The sequence below is a fragment of the Aptenodytes forsteri genome, unplaced genomic scaffold, assembly GCF_000699145.1.
Source record: "Aptenodytes forsteri isolate BGI_AS27 unplaced genomic scaffold, ASM69914v1 Scaffold47, whole genome shotgun sequence".
Classification (NCBI taxonomy): domain Eukaryota; kingdom Metazoa; phylum Chordata; class Aves; order Sphenisciformes; family Spheniscidae; genus Aptenodytes; species Aptenodytes forsteri.
In genome coordinates, this window is record NW_008794731.1 from 3558403 (window position 1) to 3577337 (window position 18935).

General features: G+C 42.8%; 1 protein-coding gene across 1 annotated transcript in view; it reads right to left on the reverse strand.

Annotated features, from left to right (window-relative positions):
• PHACTR3 (phosphatase and actin regulator 3) overlaps positions 1-18935 on the reverse strand; it is a 55253-nt gene that overhangs the window by 17441 nt on the left and 18877 nt on the right. Inside the window, exon 8 of the mRNA XM_019470658.1 lies at positions 13043-13196. Coding sequence (XP_019326203.1) covers positions 13043-13196 — 154 coding nt within the window. The remainder of the gene's footprint in view (positions 1-13042; positions 13197-18935) is intronic.

Genomic DNA, 18935 nt, shown 5'->3' on the forward strand with positions numbered 1-18935 from the left:
TAAAGCTCTGAGCCCTGTGTTCCCACAGGAAAAAAAAAAGTGACATTACATATCTCAGAATTGGGCAAATTGAGAACATTGTGGGTTTGATGCTTCAGTACAAGCAAACAAAAGGAATTAAATAAATCCCAGGATTTTAGTTCTAGCCCATTATGCATGTATTACCATTATATTATTTTAAATAAAGACATCTGCCACTGCTGAAGTGATACTAAAATCAACTCTGAAAGCAACTGCTTGAGCAACAGTAGGGAGTCTGCGAGTCAATCACTAGTAGACCAGAAGCAAATCTTAGCCCAGTGGCGGGGACTGCCACTTTACTGAGGCTTTCCAAAACTCCTAGTGGAACAGCTGCATACTCCTGGGTGCTTACTGGGTAATGATATGTACGAAAAGGAAAAAGAAAAAATAGAAGTTAGGTTTTAACTTCACTGTATAAATGATGCCTAATACAATGCTTGTTCTTGACCTCCTCTAGGGAGACTGAGGCTGGGTTGCCAGCCACCCTTGAGCCCTGAAAGAGCTGAAGTGTCTGTAGGCTCATGACTCAACTTCTGGGCAGCCAGGAACGCAATTTCAGCCACCACAGTCAGAGGGAACAGGGACAGGAGGACAGAAAGACGTGTCAGTTTAGACTGTAGCACTAGCTACGTTTCAGAGTCCATCAAACAGAGATACTGTACATGGATGGCAGTATCCCAAAATACCCTGAATTCAGCCAGGATGCTCACTGTTGCACAGCTAGCATTAAGATCCTGCAATACCATCCACTTAACCTATAAACAGTTGCCCCTACCAACAGATGCCACTGCAACGTACAGCTGTGGGATTTGGGTCACTGGAAGAAACCACAGCTGGATTTGCTGTGGTTTTTGCTTTGAAAAAGAAATATTGGTATGTATAGCTTGTCAGCCTGCCTCTGCTGACTATATATAAACTCTCCTCCACCCCCTCATTTAATGCAAAATGATTTGAGAATGGCCATTCTTGCCATGGGTACAAGCTGCTGAGAATTTCCCCATGCAATGTGAGCTCTGGAGAATATACTTCTCTGTTCCCTGTAACCTGTATTTGTATATAAAGGACCCTTTGGCAATCTGCAAAGTCTCTGAAGTGACAAATAAACATCTGCAGGCATATTTGCCATTGCAAGGTGTTGCATAAAGGAACAGCAAGGATTTACCCCAGAGCTGGTGGTATCAAGCTGTGTGAGCCTACTAACCCAGCAGCTTCAAACCCGAACAGGTGAGGGCACGCCATTGCACTTTTCAAACTGGTTGTAGTGTCAGGCTTTACACCAGGGGATAGCTTTCTTAATCACTTAAGTAAATCAAGGAGAATGCAGCGCTCTCTTGGCTTTGTGTAATCCCTAAAGAAAAAACTAAATGATAGTGATTCCTGAAGTTGCAAATGCTTCTGGGATAGACAGTCCCTGCTGGGACCATATGTACGGCTGCACACCTGCTGTCCAATTGCAGGAATCTCTCTGGGAACGCTCTCCCTGGCAACGCAAGTACTTTCTAGTTCTCTCCTGTCACTCACCCACACAGCATCTCCAAAAGGATGGGATATCCCTGCCTTCAGAAAGCATATCACCATCTGTTGTACTATTTTCTGTTTCTCTCGTGCACGCTATTGTTAGCCCAGCATTTTTCAGCACAGAGCTAGACCAACAGCTTGCTCTCGTGCTGTCATTAACCAAGGCTGGCCAGGGCCATGCAGCCTTTGCCCACAGCATGCTCTGAATCCTGCTTCTTTACTGCATTCCCATTTATTTTATTTTAATCTTTTGCTTTTTGCAAAATTTCTCTTGAGGTTTTCTGTTGATTTTCAATGCAAAGAGTGTTCCTGCTATCAGCATGCAGGGTGAAATGAGAAATTCCATTGACAACGCAAAGATGTGGCCCAAGCACTCTGCAGGAGTGTGAGTCTCCTGGTCACAACGACAGGAATAATCATCTGTTTTGTAGTTATTTCATCAGCAGATCTCATAGCGCTCTGCAAAGCTGGTCTACGTGGTTATCTCTATTGTACAGAATAGGAAAATGTGGCAAAGTGTCTTGTCTGGAAAACCAGACTTGCAGACTCTCCAGGGATTTATTCACTTCCCATTGCAAATGGTATTTTAGTGATTCTGTTTTTCTTTGGTTTTAAATTGGGCTGTGTGAGGCGTATGACTTGTCACTTGATGCCACAAAGCGTGACACTGAGCATTAGAGACAGGCTAACTTACGTGAAAATGCAGAGAGGATTTGAATTTAAAAATGTCATCCTCATGTTCTGTCTGCTCTTCCCCAAAGCTTTTTGGGACCCTCCTTAGTTCCGTTTAGGATCCAGTGTTTGCTTATGGTGGTGTAAATCCAAATAGAGGTTGCTGGCAAATTTCAGTCAGGACAGAAAATTCTGAGCTTTTGAAATCTGGGTTCCTCAACTGAATAAAATGTAAGAATTTAATTATGTAACGTTTCCTATTGTCCTGAGCATTTAGTTTTGACATTAGTGCTATGATTTGTTGTGGTACAACATACACTGTCTTTTACTGTCAAAGTGCAAGGCTGCGACAGAAAACCTTTGTGAGGTCTCCATGTTCTTGGGAAAGGATTCAATTTTACCACATCCGTGTCTCCTTAGAGTTGCTTTTGGTCTGCTGTCTAACTGCTAGGATAAGGGGAGGCTAAGCAGAGCAATGGAAGGTGGCAGTGACTTCATCAAAGCTAGAACAGGCTTTGTCTCTCTGCAAATGACCTCCATCATACGCTGGATTTCTAGCCTTTTGTAGCTTTTTTTTTTTTTCATTGCAGCTGATGCACAGCAAGTAACAGGTAATGCTGCGTTTGAGTGCTGGGCCTCTAGTCCACCAGAAAGTCCCTGCTAACCCTGAGCTTCCTGCTCCGATCATCCTCGTAGACCTAAGCTTGGTATTTCCACAAGCCTATCGTTCTCTGTTATCTTCTTCCTTAATGTTGTAAACAGGCTGCAAAAAGATTTCTTTGAACTGAATTGCATGATGCCTATAAATATAACTTTCCTTACCACATTAGTACTGGCTTGTTTAACCTTTTCTTGAGAAGGAGGATTTTTCCCCTGTTGGGTGGTATTTGGAAGCACTGTAGCCACTCCCTGTGATAATTATCGTAATAAGGCTGCAGGGTAGCCTGGCCACAATATGGCTTTTGCAGACACCCTCAAATTAGCCTGATCTCTTTCCAGATAGCCGCTGGTCTATTGCAGAGACTGTCGTGAGATCCTGGCTTTTTATTTTTTTTTAACATGATTTCTGAAAAACTAATGAAGTATTAATTCATTCAGAATTTAATTTGCTTAATGAACATGCCCATCTCAAGCAAATGACAATGGCTGTTCATCTGTGAGCCATGTAGTCTTGATTTTGAGGGCTTTTTTTCAAGTGAGGCACTCCTGTTTTTATTCTGGTGTTTGTCTCTTGGCCGAGTAGTATTTTGTATAGTTTCAACAAAACAAAATAACTGTGACATCTTTGTACAACAGTGGACTAACTAGATTGAAGTAACCTGTTTCTACTGTGATTTAAGACTCAGATTTTACCAGCATGCTGGTTCTTCAAGCAGGTGGGTTTCCTAGTTGCCTTGATACAGTCCTCTGCGTAAATGGACTTTCAACAGAAGGAGGTCCTCAACCTCCAAAGGTGTTGTCTGTTTCTTTTTCACTTCACTGGATAAATACTTGAGCGTGGATTGATAAATCTGGGAGTCCTTTTTTTGTCTTTTGGTGTGTTACGTGCAACAACTAAAGAAAAAGATAGAAAATAAGAGTGCTTTCCAGGGAAGAAAAACACTCTCCAGAGTCTGGAGAGGTCAAGGAAGTGTGCTGGCCACTTGGATGAGTTAATTATCCTGAAAAACAGATACTGAAGGAAACTTGCGGTGCTCTGTTTGACCCAAGTAGCTCCCAAGCTACACAAATAAACAGGAAAACCCCCCACAAGACCTGATTATACAGCTGCAGCTTGCCAGGTGGGCACAGGCAATGGAATCAAAAAGATTTAGCTAGAACTACATTTTAATAATTTATATGACTGTACAATATTTATTAAGTAGTGCTTGATTAAAAACAATGACCTTCTGCTCTGACCTGTTTTCTCTCCCTCCCCCCTCCCTATTTTCTAGATATTTATTTCCTTCATTTTTCACCCCCCTCGCCTTCTCTAAGGTTATTTCAAAAAGGTAGAAACTGTGCTAGACTGACCCAGTTTTTCTTTATGAAAGCATTCCTGGGAGGAATTAAGATCTTGAATGAACCAGACTACAGAAGTTGTGCTTAGAGCCGCAGGAGGAGGAAACTGTAGTAACTCTAACAGTATTTGGAGGGCCAGCAACTGCACTGTATTAATTGCAGTTTCCTTGGATCACATGTGGTGAGCCAGTTCTTGGAAGAGAGTCCAAAAACGTGCTCCAGTTCTTCACGAAAAGGTGCAGATGACTCATCTGACAACACTGCCCCGTAAATCAGTGATAACGTACTGCTGTGGTACTAGCTGTATGCCCTCCAGGTATGGTCTGTGCAAACGCGACACCGCACAGTAAGAAAGCTTTGTCTTCTTCCTTTCCCCAATCTAAAAGCCACACTAAAAATTTTGTGGAAGTTAATTCTACCCACTTTGGTATTCTGCAGGCAATTCACAGCAACAGTTATGGTGAAACTCATTTATATCCAGTCTGCATATAAAGTTGGCTAGGTTTAAAAGGGGGGGGACGGACACCAACACAAACCCAAAACTAGCCCTCTCTCTTTGTTCTTACGTGCTTTCAAGCAGCAAGTCTGAAATTGGGTATGTTAAAACTGGAAAACACACAGCCAAACCCCCTTCTGGCTGAGATTTTGCTTACACCAGTTCATAGTCTTTCGGATACACACTGTCCATCCCATCTTGCTTCTGTTTCAACTACAGTGAAGTAAGTGCTTGGCATTAAGTGCATAAAACATTTTTCCTGAATTTCATGAACAGGTTTAAAACAAAAAAACTAATCCAAAGGAATCTCAACAATACAGCAACCATCCCCACAAACGGTGAGGGCTGCCACCATGAATGCCTGAATCACTGCTCAACCCTTCCGTTATCAGTAGCTCACAACTGCTACAGCACCTTGTTCTGGTCAGGTTTTTGTTATAAAACAGCACAAATGGCTGTGACAACCAGAGCAGTTCACTTTGGTCCCTATCGATTAAGCTCTGCAAATTAAATTAATTTCTTTCTGTAATTACTTGTGCTGCAGATCCAAACTGGCTTAAGGACCTGAATCATAATCCAGTGTAAGGTGCAGCATTACAGAGCATTATTGGCTTTCTGCAGATTTCCATTTTGTTTTATGACTGCTTGTCACTTGACAGGGCTAGGGCCCAGATCTTCAGGCATGTGTAGATGCCTAATTTCTGAGGGAGGATCTGAGCCTGAACACATGCTGCTATTTGTAGGCAGTTTGGCAGGGCAAAACAAGTGCACTATTTTCTTCCCTAAAATGTTTTTTCCTTATTTAATTACACTTGCTTTAGCAGTTTTCCTGCAAGTTCACTTACATAATTATGCTCCCTTGTGATACGTTACAGCCTTCTGAACCCTGATTTTTTTTTTTTTTTTTAAAATTTCTATTTTCACATGTGCCACTTATGCTAGAATACCTATTGGAGGAATTGACTCTGTGTCCCAGAAAAGGCCCTGGATATTCCTCGCTCTGTTTACACCTGCTGCTCTGCTCTTCCCTTCCCTGCTGTGCACTGACCTGCTGCCCTTGCCTTTGCTGTGCCATGGAAAATATGTTTGATTATGAATTACTGGCACTGGAGCCAGGGAAGTAGAACAGAGCAGTGCAAGGAGTTAGCGTCTTCCCAGAAGACAATCTCTCATCAGCTGTGCCCTGGACGTGTGAAACTTTTTCTTGTCCCCGGGCAAAAGTAACGGCCCTCTGCAATGACACTTCCCCGTATTTGCACAAAGTAAGTACCCGACATTTTCAACAGGAGGTGCATGCTGAATCCTTAGCAATACAAACCTGCACTGAGAGCAGCTTTGAGTCGTGTGCATGTTGTTCAAATCAAAAACTAACACACAGGACTAAGTCCTCTCTGTTGCAACCGTTTATAAATGAATTACTGTGTTCAAAATTTCTTGCCAAACATGCTGTGGGCTGGTCTGAGACAGCAAATTGCTCTTTCTGGTTCAGCTGCAGATCATGGCTCTTGCCCAGAGCTGATAAGGTGCTCCATAATTAATTGTGCATGCACTGTGCTTCATTACCGAAGCAAGCAAGCACCTCTGGTTAAAGAGCTGCTGTGCAGAGGGTCCATTATGATCACACGCTCAGGGCTGTTCAGTTTGTTACTTGCTGACCAGGGATTCGCATTAGTAAAGTTCATTCTATTTTTGCAAGTGTAATACCTGAAAGGGAACAAAGGCTACCTTTCTCAAGAGCTCTTCAGTCCTTAAGAGAAAGGGACAGGGTACTCAAGGTATGGCATGTACAGATGTACTTCAACCTCTTCTAATACACGTATTTGAGCTGCGCTGCAGCTCCCTTGGACCTGAAAAGCCCTGTAAACAGGAGGCTAAACTGACTCATTGCTTGGAGATGTTAACAAAACTTGAGCTTTCTCCCTTTCCTCCTGATTTTTATCCTGTCTCAGAGTAACTCTGGCAGCAGACACTAAACCTCAGCCCCCTTGACTGTAAGGCCAGTGCTGCCTGTCACTGGGTACATAACAGGATTTCCAACTGCCAGTGTGTCACTGCCTGACACCAAGGAAGGGCATGGGGAACATTACTGCCTATGGGATCCAGACATCTAAATCCTGGAGGCAGCTCCAAAAAATCTCAGCTATCACTTGCACCTCCCCAATTCTTCCAATCCTCCCCCCCCCTCCATCCACCGCAATATTTTTCTTTTCTGTAGCCTGAAAAGCTCAGCCCATAATGGAAAAGGGACAAAACATGAAAAAAAATCCCAAATCCTCACACAGCACCAGGTTTAAAAAGCACTCGGGCACTGTGCAAGCTGTTAATAAAAAACTGCAGCCACATGCAAATCTCCAACAGCAACCCCCCCCCCCCCAGCCAGGCCGCCAACCGTGGCCCTCTCATCTCGCTGTCTAGTGCAGAGCAAAGAGAACGGGAGACTCCCTCGGCTTACACACATGCCCACAGAATTGAATTGTAGCTCTATATATAGCTCCCATCTCATGCGAGGAGCTGAGGCTTTCACAGACACCCACGCTGTGCTTGCTGGGGTTATTTTTAGCATCAGTGACAAGGTTACCTGGATGATTCCTGCCAAATAAGAACGAAATGCATTAAATTGTACACAGCTAATTAGTGATGACAGCTGATCTTTTCTTTGTGCCTGCCCCTGCCTTTCTGTCTCTGGAATAAATCTGTGTCAAGTCTTCCCAGCCTTCTGAAATCAGGGCAGTTCCCTGATTTCTAGTTCAGCAAGTGGGAGTTTGAGCACAGTCTGAGCTTCAACAAAAAACCTTGATAATCTCCAGGAGAATTTAGACTAGTCTCTAAACTGGGCTCAGCTCAGTATCTACTTAATTTCTGCATTAGAGCTGCTAGTAGTTTGTATATGCCCCCCCCCCCCCCCTCCTCAAAATCAAATAAAATATTCCACAAAGTTCTGTGAATTCAGCCCAGTTTCCCACTGAATCTCTCGGTCTGGAGGGCCGATGCCTTTTCAGTGAGCAAAGTTGCCCTGAGATGTTTCTGTGAGGAAGTGGCACTGGACATGTCGTTCTTGGGAGATAGGGCACAGCTTTTGTTTTGTCAATGGGTAAAATTTTCCTTTATGATTGCTCTGTGTTGAACTGTCACGCTCTATGCTTTTAGGCTGCAAATCTGTAGTGCTGTTTGCTTGGTATTGTTCTGTCTCCAGCAGCACTGTGAACTTCACGCTCTGTTACGTGAGGCTGAGGTACAAACCAGGGTCTAATCTGAGTGTGCATTTAGCTACGTCTGCAGTTTCTGGGCAAGTCAACTTGAAAATGCCTTTCCAAGAACCTCAGGGCAGCACTAGAACTACAGATTTCCAGATGTGGTAAAGTACTGAATAAAGATACCTCCTTTTTCACTTTACATTGCCAAGAAACCTTGCCCCAGCATGATCCACCTACCCATGCCAGATTTTCAATGCAGTAAAGATCAGTTTTAGGTTCGTGAGTTTTGGTTCCGCTCTGTGTCCACAAAACCGTCATTCTTCCTGTCTGACTCCTTTGATGCCCACGTTTCTGTATCTGAATTCCTGTCTCCGTAATCTTTTAAGTGCCGCTTAATGCATCGTGTCTACTTATGCAAATATCCAAGGAGGTGAAACAGAACATGAAGTGAAAATTACAAGTATAATCTTTTCCGGGAATTCATGTTTTCATTGAAACACTAAGTAATAATGGAGTGTCTTTAACTGTGGTTATACAAGGCATACTTGAGAAGTACCAGCCACCCAGGCAGTTCAAACACTAACTTTCTAAACAGTCAGATATTAAATTTAATTAAACAACCTCTTCCTGCGTCACTCTTTAGTCTAGCCACTATTTTACTCCCCCAGGTTTCAGCTTAAACCCCTTCTAGAACAAAGTGAGTCTGTAAGGCAGAAAGCCGTTATTGCAAGTAATCGTACTTGCAAATGTCTTTTCTGCATCTTGACACAAAGAGCTCTCAATTCACTGAATTCCATTGAGGGCTTATTATCTGCGCTCCGAACACATAATAATGGGAACCAAGACCTGTTGGGAGCCCTGTTACCTAATGCACAGTAGAATATTGCAAGTGCACACCATGGCCTGGGGCGCTGGGGATGCATGAATTAGTAAGAGAAACACTACTGGAAAGGGAAATCTGGGGAAAATGGAATACTGCTCTTTTGGGTGGAGGAGGAGGGAGACGTGCATGTTTCCACGGCAACAAGTGGTAGACTAAATTGGCTGGGAGCACGAAATATGGGAAATACACTTGTCAAAAGCAGCAATGCACATAAATGAATACTTGAATCTGTACTCACGCTGCTATCAGTCAATAATAAATCTGAAGTCAGTGGACTTGCACTGCTGTAAAAGTAGAATCTGGCCCAAAAGATATAACAGAATTCCTCAACCTCTCTTTTGAGATGGAATGAGTGGGAAAGTGAAGAAAAATAGGGATTTTAGCTTTGATTGTGTAAACACTCATCAGCACGATAGCTGAGAGTTGGTTTTCTCAGCAGGTTCACAACTACTGTTGAAATGTATTACAGCCAGAACCATTTAAAAAATACAGCGGTTTTAAGAAAATGTTATTCTTTTGTCTCCCTGTTTTTGAAGTTACACAGACATTATTATTCGGTATCTTTTGCACATTACATTCATCAGCACAGCTTTCCCTCCAGAGTACAGAGCTAGGCTGTGTTAGCTGTGGGACTGAGGCAATTTGCTAGACAGCTATAGACTTTCAAATTCCTACAAATGTGCTGAAAAATATTGATCTTGAAAACAACTGCCTGTTTACTTGCCATTCTTATGCAGACAGCCATCAAATAACTACTCCCTAATCTGCCCATACATTATTCTTTTGTGCTAAAGTACAGGCCTATAGCCTGATGGTACCTGTGGATTCATAACTGAGCTGGTAAGTCCCATTGCTGTTATCAAAGTGTTACTAGTGCAGCAGCAGCAGCAGCAATGTGCTCTTATCTGCATAGGTAGTGGCAAAATCATACAGAGAACAGAAATTTGTATTGGATCCCATTTCCCGGTCAGTGCTTCACGCCTGGACGCTTAGCAGTACGTTCCTTAGCTATAAACTTCCAAGTCGTCACGAAGAGACTATGCTGCACAAGTACCAGTAAAATGAATGGATTTAAAGACCTCAAAATTTCACGCAAGATTTTTGCTCTGCCCAGTGTGGTTACATTTCCGCGCTACTGCCAGGTTGTGTTCTGAGTGAGGACTCTGGGGTGGTCTGGGTTTTGTGGCGTGAGACCTAGTCAGTCCTAGTCAGAAACTCCAGAGGGATATCTCTAGGGCTTTGACTCTTTGGCCTTTACCAATACCCATTTTTACTTTTTTTTTTTTTTTTTTTTGGGGGGGGACGACACACATACTTGCTTTTCCTGGCGTAAATACTTCCCTGCATGCATCCACCACCTGAGCTTGTTTGCACGGTCATGTTCTATTCTGGTGGATGAGTTAAGAGCTGAGCTGAGCTCTGCCAGTGCACATATGTGCTGGAAGTTGTGTGGGAGATTGCTTCCAATCTGTTTTGCCATTCCTGGCTATTCCAGCAATCTCTGCACCGTCTGTTCCCCGAGATGCGCGGAATCTTCCATGTTCCAGGAGGAAGGAGCTAAATGAAAGCCTGTCTTCCAGCACTTGGAACAAAGATGGCTTTTAGCCATCCTTTAGACATTACCAATGATACTAATAGCCTGCACCACAGATTGCTCAATAAGACCACAGCAAACAGTATGGCTTCCTTCTCTGCCTTTACCTATAGACGGTACATTTCCTAGCTTCTAGTAATGACCATCCCTTTTCTTCATCAGTAGAGCAGTTTCCTTTTTAAGTCCTTGTACTGACACTTGACTTTAGGTATGCCTCCTTTAAAATAATTCTTTAGGCTCCTTATTAAGCAAGCTAAATGGTAAATGAAAAGAAAAGGAATGAAGCCTGTAGTTATACCACCTGAAGCTGCAATTCCATTAGACCTTTGACACTAAGAGAAGTCAGGCTGTATTGAAAAGAGATGTGACCTTGGCATTTCAGCAGTATGAGGTGTGGCTGGATATGAGATAATCATCTCACTCAGTAAATACTCTGTGATGGTCCAACTTGGTTTTAGGGATGGAGTGGCGTGGAAACCATTTTTTGTGTATCTTAGAGCCATAAAATTAGGCTCCTGACCTATGAAGATATTTCACGAGCAATTGACTGGCCAAAATACTGGAATTAACAATATCGGAGTGCAGCTTGAAATATTTCCCTGAAATGAATACACAAGGCTCGCAAGGTCAAGATGATCAAGGCCATGGTCAAATCCCATGACACTTTCCTTCCTAAGATGATGGGTGTTAATGTAGCACATCTATGACTTGCTCTGCCTGTAACTCTTGGAACTTAATGTAAATTGTCATGTGATATTTTCTACTTGTTTGGGATTGTCCTGGTTTCGGATGGGATAGAGTTAATTTCCTTCCTAGTAGCTGGTACAGTGCTGTGTTTTGGATTTAGGATGAGAATAATGTTGATAACACACCGATGTTTTAGTTGTTGCTGAGCAGTGCTTACACTAGCCAAGGGCTTTTCAGCTTCCCATGCTCTGCCGACTGAGAAGGCTGGAGGTGCACAAGAAGCTGGGAGGGGGCACAGCCAGGACAGCTGACCCAAACTGGCCAAAGGGATATTCCACACCATACGTCATGCTCAGTATACAAGCTGGGGGGTGTTGGCCAGGGAGCGGTGACTGCTGTTCAAGGACTGGCTGGGCATCAGTTGGCAGGTGGTGAACAGTTGCATCACTTGTTTTTCCTGGGCTTTGTTCCTCTCTCTCTCTCTTTTTTGTTGTTTTCCTTTTCATTACATTTTTTTAAAATTATTTTTTTTATTATTATTATATTTCAATTATTAAACTGTTCTTATCTCAACCCAAGAGTTTTCTCACTTTTACTCTTCCGATTCTCTCCCCCATCCCACCGGCGGGGGGAGGGTAAGCAAGTGGCTGTGTGGTGCTTGGTTGCCGACTGGCGTTAAACCACAACAGGGATGTACATGTTTTTTGTGACAGGGACTGTCATCTGCTCTGTCTTGTGCAGTCACTGGCACAATGCACTGTTCTCCTTTGGGCGTAAAGTGCTACCATGCTACAAAGAATAAATAGCAGTCACTGAGACTGGAGGAAGGTGATTATTCCATCTCCAGCATTGCAGGGGCATCATGAAGTGCACACAAAATCTCATCTGTGTTCATTCAAAAGCTTGTTTCTTAGCTGAGGGCAAGTGTGGTGATGGCAGTGATGTTTTCCTCCGTAAACACTGGTCCATTAGGACTTGTGCTCTGACCCATATGTGTGCTTCTCATTCCCTGTCCCCTAAGGTAAAGTTTAATCAAATGCACACTCATGAATGAGCTAGCCTAAATATCAATAAATGTTGCTTTCAGGAGAGGCTTGAGATATTTAATATTTAATAAGCCTTGAAAATGAACTTCTGTTCATGTTTCTCAATTTGATTCCAAGCATTTTGGCGGTGAGCAGTGCTCACCGTCCCAATGTGGGCAGGCGCAGCACAGATTATTTAACAATCCACTTTGTCTCATCTAAAATATTCATGTTTGCAGCTATCCAAATGTAGCTCTTAAAAAAAAAAAAAAAAAAAAAAAAACAAAACACACACAAAAACCAAATGGTGCAGTCTGAGCCTCATAGTTACCTTAAACCTTTGCTTTAGGTTACATGCCACAGTAATGCTATTTCTTTCGTACCCTGTTGCCCTGGTTACTGATCAAAACCAGACCATCCCTGCTGTCCCTGCAACTCGACTTACACAAACACCTTACCCATGTAAGGGCAATACTGCTGAAGTTGCTTCTTCCTTAAAGCAGAAATATAGCCACCAACGCATACAGCAGCTTTCCCTTGTTCAAGTAAATACGTAGCTATAACCCTTGCCTTTATCCTCAAATTCAACTAGCACTGACAAAGCAAAATCAGGTTAATAAACAATTATGTTATTATTTTTGTTAAAGCACTAGCCTTCTTGGAGGACCTCAAAATCTTGATTACGTCAGTGGAGCTGCAGGTAGATTTGGCAGAATTTTGTCTCCCACATTGACTTCTGTCTTGTTTTCTATTGAAATCAAGGGAACCCTGACTGAAGAGGGAGTTAAAATTTTTTTCATGTGACTGATTGACAGCTGATAATGTGCTATATTAGTTTGTGTATGATTCACTGCAGGAAATGGATTTGGGGGTGGGTGACAGCATCTCATCTGACAGTACTCAGAGGACACTCCATTGTAAAGGGAGGTCCCTCCCTGTTCTTAGACTTACTTCGAGAGTTTCATTTCAATTTGCTGCCGGATTTCCTGTCTTTCCTCATCTGTCCTCCTTGGGAAAATATTCCTGTCTTCCAGCTCCTGCTTACTCGGTCTGTTTCGTAGTTTTACTGCCAGCAGTTCTTTCTTGCATTTTCTTGGCAAAGTACCTGGGACATGCATTGAAAAGAAAGTTATTAGAAAGACAGCTCCTGAAGATGAAACGTGAACATACAAAGAGCAGGAAACCTACGGAGTGACAGTGATCTGTATGTTAGTGTGCAATGAGCAGTTATGCACGTTAATATAAGTAAGTAGCACTACAGTTGTGCAGGGCTCAGACAAAACTGCTTACAAATGCAGAAGGATCATATTCCTCCGTTATCTTTGTTAGCCATTATAAGCAAGCAGTGCTCTCAGGTGAAAATTATTTGCGGCTGAGACATGATTCACGTCACTAGTTTAGAAGTCAAAGGCTGTGCATCTTGCCTCAGTCCTCTGAGCATCCCTATAGCCCAGAGCAATCCCTGTTTCCTGAACCATTTAGCGGTTCCTTTGCAGAAGGAATGAATTGCTCAGTGGCCGGCACATGTACGCCTTCCTCTCTGGGTCACCAGGTATAACCAGGAATAGATAATGGTAACTGAAACAATCAAAGTTGTTGCTTGGGGTGTGTGTGTATATATGCACACACACACATATAAATAGATATATATTAAATGTCATTCTGGTTTTCTGTCATTAGAAATTAGAAAATCAGAATTGTGATCAGACACAGTGTGTAACTAACACTAAATGTAAGCCATTATGTATGTCTACATCCTGTCCAGTGTGACAGTGTGTCATAACAGAATTTCATTTAGCAATCAGTACTATACTGTTGACATTAGGCCTTTCCCTCTGAAGAGAGCAGGGGCAAATATTCCAAGGAATGAAAGAAAAGGCCAGCTTTTATGATGATTTGCAGAATGCTGGCAACTTAATTGGGCATTCAGGCGATAAGAGACACAAATACTTGCTGTGATTGCATAACCTGTTGTGCTTATTGTAAAAATATGATAACACATGTTTTCCATCAAACCAGACAACCTAAAACATTGCCATTACAAAAGAACTGTTCATAGGAGAACATGCAGCAACTGTTTTGAGTAGGAGTCTACTGCTCTTCAGTGTACTGGATGTTGAGTCCTTGATGCTGCCCCTCGGATGACATTAGAAACATCCTTTCACTCTCACTAAAGGGAATTGTGTTTAAGCTTAGGTTTTTCAGTATCTCTGGTGTAACTCTTTAGACTTCAGCAGGCTAAACAAATGAAAATTGGACTCCAGAGCTTATAAAATCATTTTGCCATGTGTTTGGAAAGGTACGCAATAAAATGGCTGTAAAGTAGAAAGCCATCTTTATTTTCAAATGCGGACTGAAAGTCTGAGGTGATGTCCATATTTGATGAGGGGTAGCTTGCTTATGATGGGGGGGAAAGAAGAGGGAAGTGCTATTAAAACCAGCGAGCGGCCGAGTCATACTGGTAGGACTGCAGTCTTCCAGCAATCATGTCACAGGTAGGTTGTAAGCAAGTAAATTTACACCAGATCCCTGCACACCTCTACTGTGCTGTACTGGCTTTTCCTGTGTCCAGCCCGGGGCTTCAGTGGAGCCTGAGAATTATCATTGCAGAGTAGCACCAGTCAAATGGGGTTGAGAGTATTGTGAGGGTACGCAGGAACTACAGTTAAATCTTTGTATTTGCTTCATCTTGGGAGCGTGGTGTGTAATAGGAGGTTATTTTGTTTTGGTTCCCTTTTACTTTAAAGGTTTTTTTAATTTAATGCTTCACCTTTTCTAGAAAAGGTCATCTCATTTTTAAAGAAAATGACATTTAATTGGTATTTTTGTTTGGCATTTGAGATAGGATTAAAGTCTGTTTTTTAAAGGATGCTCTGGAGGTTGGCAAGATTCTAAATCCTAAATAGATTCTCATTCCCAAATACTGGGGTTTTATTTGCTAGGGATCTGTGGACCTACGTTATTATTACCACTGCTGATCTTGAATTTCTTTATGCAGAGGGGAGGAGTCTATACCACATCCACACATACATATTGGGACGACTGGGGCAGAGAGTAGTTACGGTCTCCCTGTGTGAGCAGGGACAAGTCTCCTGATAGTTGCAGTGGTCTAAAATTAAACTTTTGAGACACTATAATCAGCTCAAAACCCAGCTTAGAGTCTAAAAGCTGTGCCCTTGTTTAGCACCTTCCTTCTAATGCTTTCAAAGTCTGTTACAAACATTAATTAAATTAAATCACACAGCCCTCTGTGAAGTAGTAGGTATACATTTAACAGATGGGTTAAGAAGTTAAATGATTTGGCTGATGCCACACAGAGCCTTCTGCTAAGTGAATATATGACTCCATCAGAAACATTTGGCTCACGAAGCCACAGACTTGGGACTCTGTCAAGGTTTTTCAAGCCTCCACCAAATTGGGAGTGGGTGCAGAGTGGGCGTTTGCAGTGCTCGATCTGTACAGCACAGGAACCAACAGAATTCCTTCTGGAAACAATCTGAAGCACATTTGGAGCTAGCAAACTCCTGGGTATCCCTGAACATGTTCTCATTTTCACCTGGAAATTTTAAACAGGCGGTAAGAGGAAATTGGTCGTGTCAGGAGATTGCTGCGGAGAGACTGCACATGCACATTAAGCCCAATGTCTCCAGCACATGATAGACGTACCGCCCATGTGCTGGCCATCTGCATAGTGCATTTGCAGGCAGTTCAGCGCATCCTGGGTGCACTGAAAGCAATACATGTATACGCTATACAGCACATGCATACGTCTCTGTCCAGAACTGTTTAGAAGGAAACAAGGGAGCTCTACATGTGTAGTAAACCTTTTTTTTTTTTGAGTTGCACCCTAACCGGTTATTCTCCGATTCACTGGTGACAGCTAAGGTACGAGCATGCAGGACTATCCCTACTCCCTTCAGGCTGTTATAAAACTACTTGCCATACCATGCTATACCTGATCTTTGAATTGTGGGAGGACAAGGGCTAGAATCACGGTGATTATTTGCTCAGATGAGGTCAGGGCTCATTTTCTGCTGCCCCTCATGTCATTGAAGGCCAGCTGAAACTGATGCTCTGCAGTTAAAAGACTGGACCTTTTTGCAAGAAGTCAGGTTTTGAAGCTGATGTGGAGACATTGGCTTAAGCTAGCTCAGCGTATGCCCTAGAGGCTTGTATTTCAATGTGAGACGGAACAATGCAATATTTTGCTTGAAACAAAGTAAAATGAAGCTGCTCTTCAGGGCCTTGACTGCTCCCAGGCTGCTCTGCTGCACACTTAGAGTTTACTACTTTGTGAAATTAAAAACACAAATCATATCTGAAAAATCTCAACTTTAACCCAAATCCTGCTGTTGTATTAGAGGAGTGGAGAGCATATAACCCACTCAGGATAAGCTGTGCTCACTTCATCCAGATGTCTGGATTTCTAAAAGGCTTATGCTATAGCCACTCCCATGGTCCATATGCACTGAGCACTGATTAATCTTTAGGTTATTCACCAAATAAAAATGCAAGAGATCTGGATTAAGCTGATCTGCTAGTCTAAGGAGCCATTCCCCATGCCTGACCAATTGGGTTCGTTCCTGAAAAATAATACCAGCCCGACAAGGTAAAAAGAGGGAGATGATGTTACCCCCTTCAGGAAGACGTGCCGGGAAACACTGTGTAATTCATCTTCACTGGCCCACTGATGGCCAGTTCTGTTATTCCACCTGCTGCAGAAACCCATGTCTGATGTTTCAGAATTAATAAACAAATAAATACAACAAAACCAGAGAACAAAGAGGAAATAAAGCCCCAAACTAGTTTTCCCCACATCCATTTTCAGCACCCTGAGGCAAATTCCTTCCTGATCACTATCTCAGCAGAAAGTGAACCTGCAAATATCCTTATTTAAGTATTTTCTTCCTAAGGGTTATTTTTCCTGGTCAATAAGGCATGTCAATGCTGGTCTGCCCCATGACCAAGCTACCTGAGGCAGGATCCTGGCTGGGGCTTGTTTCATGATTTATGGCAGCTCAGCTAGGTCAACAATAAATGCTGTGAAAATTCACACCCTTTTCATGCTTGGTCTGCAGATTCCTGACAAAAGTTCCTGTTTTAGTTCAGTTGAATCATGACATTTAATTTCCCTTTTGTTTACTGTTTTTCTATCAAGCAAAAGGCAAATCCTAATACTGCATGCTGATGGAAAGACCTTGCTTGCACTAGTTATCAGTTGTGGGCTACATGCTAGTTATGTTATTTTTTAAGCTCGTGCACAAGACTACTGTCTTGACTTGTGTTTTTAGAGGTTTCAAAGAATGATTTATTAAGTAGGGAGCTAATAGAAAGCCAAGGTACAATTCCTCACTTTTTCCAGAGTTATCTGTGACCTGTACCAATCTCCCTGTAACCATGGGGCTGTTGCACTGATGCACTGTTCTGCATCGCAGTGGCAATGGCAGTACACTAATTGTAAAGCAACTTTGGATTAATGGATAGTTTTACCTCCTGACTTGCAAACCAGCCCAGATTTTTTTAAAGTAGAAAGAATCTGGAGCTTTTTGGGGAATTATTCTTGTGCTATCCCTGTGACTATTGCGTCTCTCATTCCCCTCTGAAATGCAAACTGATGCATTTGAATGAATGCTGGCACAAGCAGTGCCACCCAGTGTCAAGACCAGAAATGCCTTGCTTATGTCCCAGCTTGCACTGAGTAAATGAGCAGCGGTCGCGTCCCCAAAGCTGTTGTCTCCTCAGGGGCTGAGGTTATACCACTCCACACCAGGATTTCTGTGGTTTAAGCTGCTGTGTTGCCCAGCTTTCCCGGTACCCATCCATGGCAGCCTCCTTAGACATCAAACAGCTGAAACTTCGTGTGGCCTGGGTTTTTGTTGTGCCCCTAAAATGTGCCTGAACTTAAACACTGGCAGAGCAAGCACCAGGCTTGTACAAGAAATTAGGTCTTTTGTAAATGCACATTTACAACCTGCAAGGACAAGGCAGTCCACGATGATCTTCAGCCATTTAAAATAAAATGATCTTATGCATAAAGCTCAAGTCTTACGACAACCTAAGTTTTAGGGGTGTATGGAACGGGCTTCTTGGTGCAGAAACTGTATGTCCTGGTTTCAGCTGGGATAGAGTTAATTGTCTTCCTAGTAGCTGGTACAGTGCTGTGTTTTGGATTTAGGATGAGAATAATGTTGATAACACACCGATATTTTAGTTGTTGCTGAGCAGGGCTTACACTAGTCAAGGGCTTTTCAGCTTCCCATGCTCTGCCGACTGAGAAGGCTGGAGGTGCGCAAGAAGCTGGGACGGGGCACAGCCAGGACAGCTGACCCAAACTGGCCAAAGGGACATTCCATACCATGGGACGTCATGCTCAGTATAGAAACTGGGGGAAAGCTGGCCAGGGGGGCCACTGCTCGGGGACTGGCTGGGCATTTGTCACCGGGTGGTGAGCAATTGCATTGTGCATCACTTGCTTTCTATATTATTATTATATTTCAATTATTAAACTGTTTTTATCTCAACCAACAAGTTTTCTTACTTTTACTCTTCCGATTCTCTCCCCCATCCCACAGCGGGGGGGGTGGGGAGTGAGCGAGCGGCTGGGTGGTGCTCAGTTGCTGGCTGAGGTTAAACCATGACACTGAAGTTTAGGTGTGAAGAGATTCTAATGCCAAAGAGTGAGATAAATTAATTACGAGAAATAAGGCTATGTAGCTACCAAGAAATGAGAGAAAATTCTTCCTAAAAATTATTTTTGTTGAAGTTGGAAAGGTTTTTGCACAGAAAAAGGGGTTGTATTCATATCTGGGGCCTCTTTATCAAATGAGAAATGATCTTTGTTTGC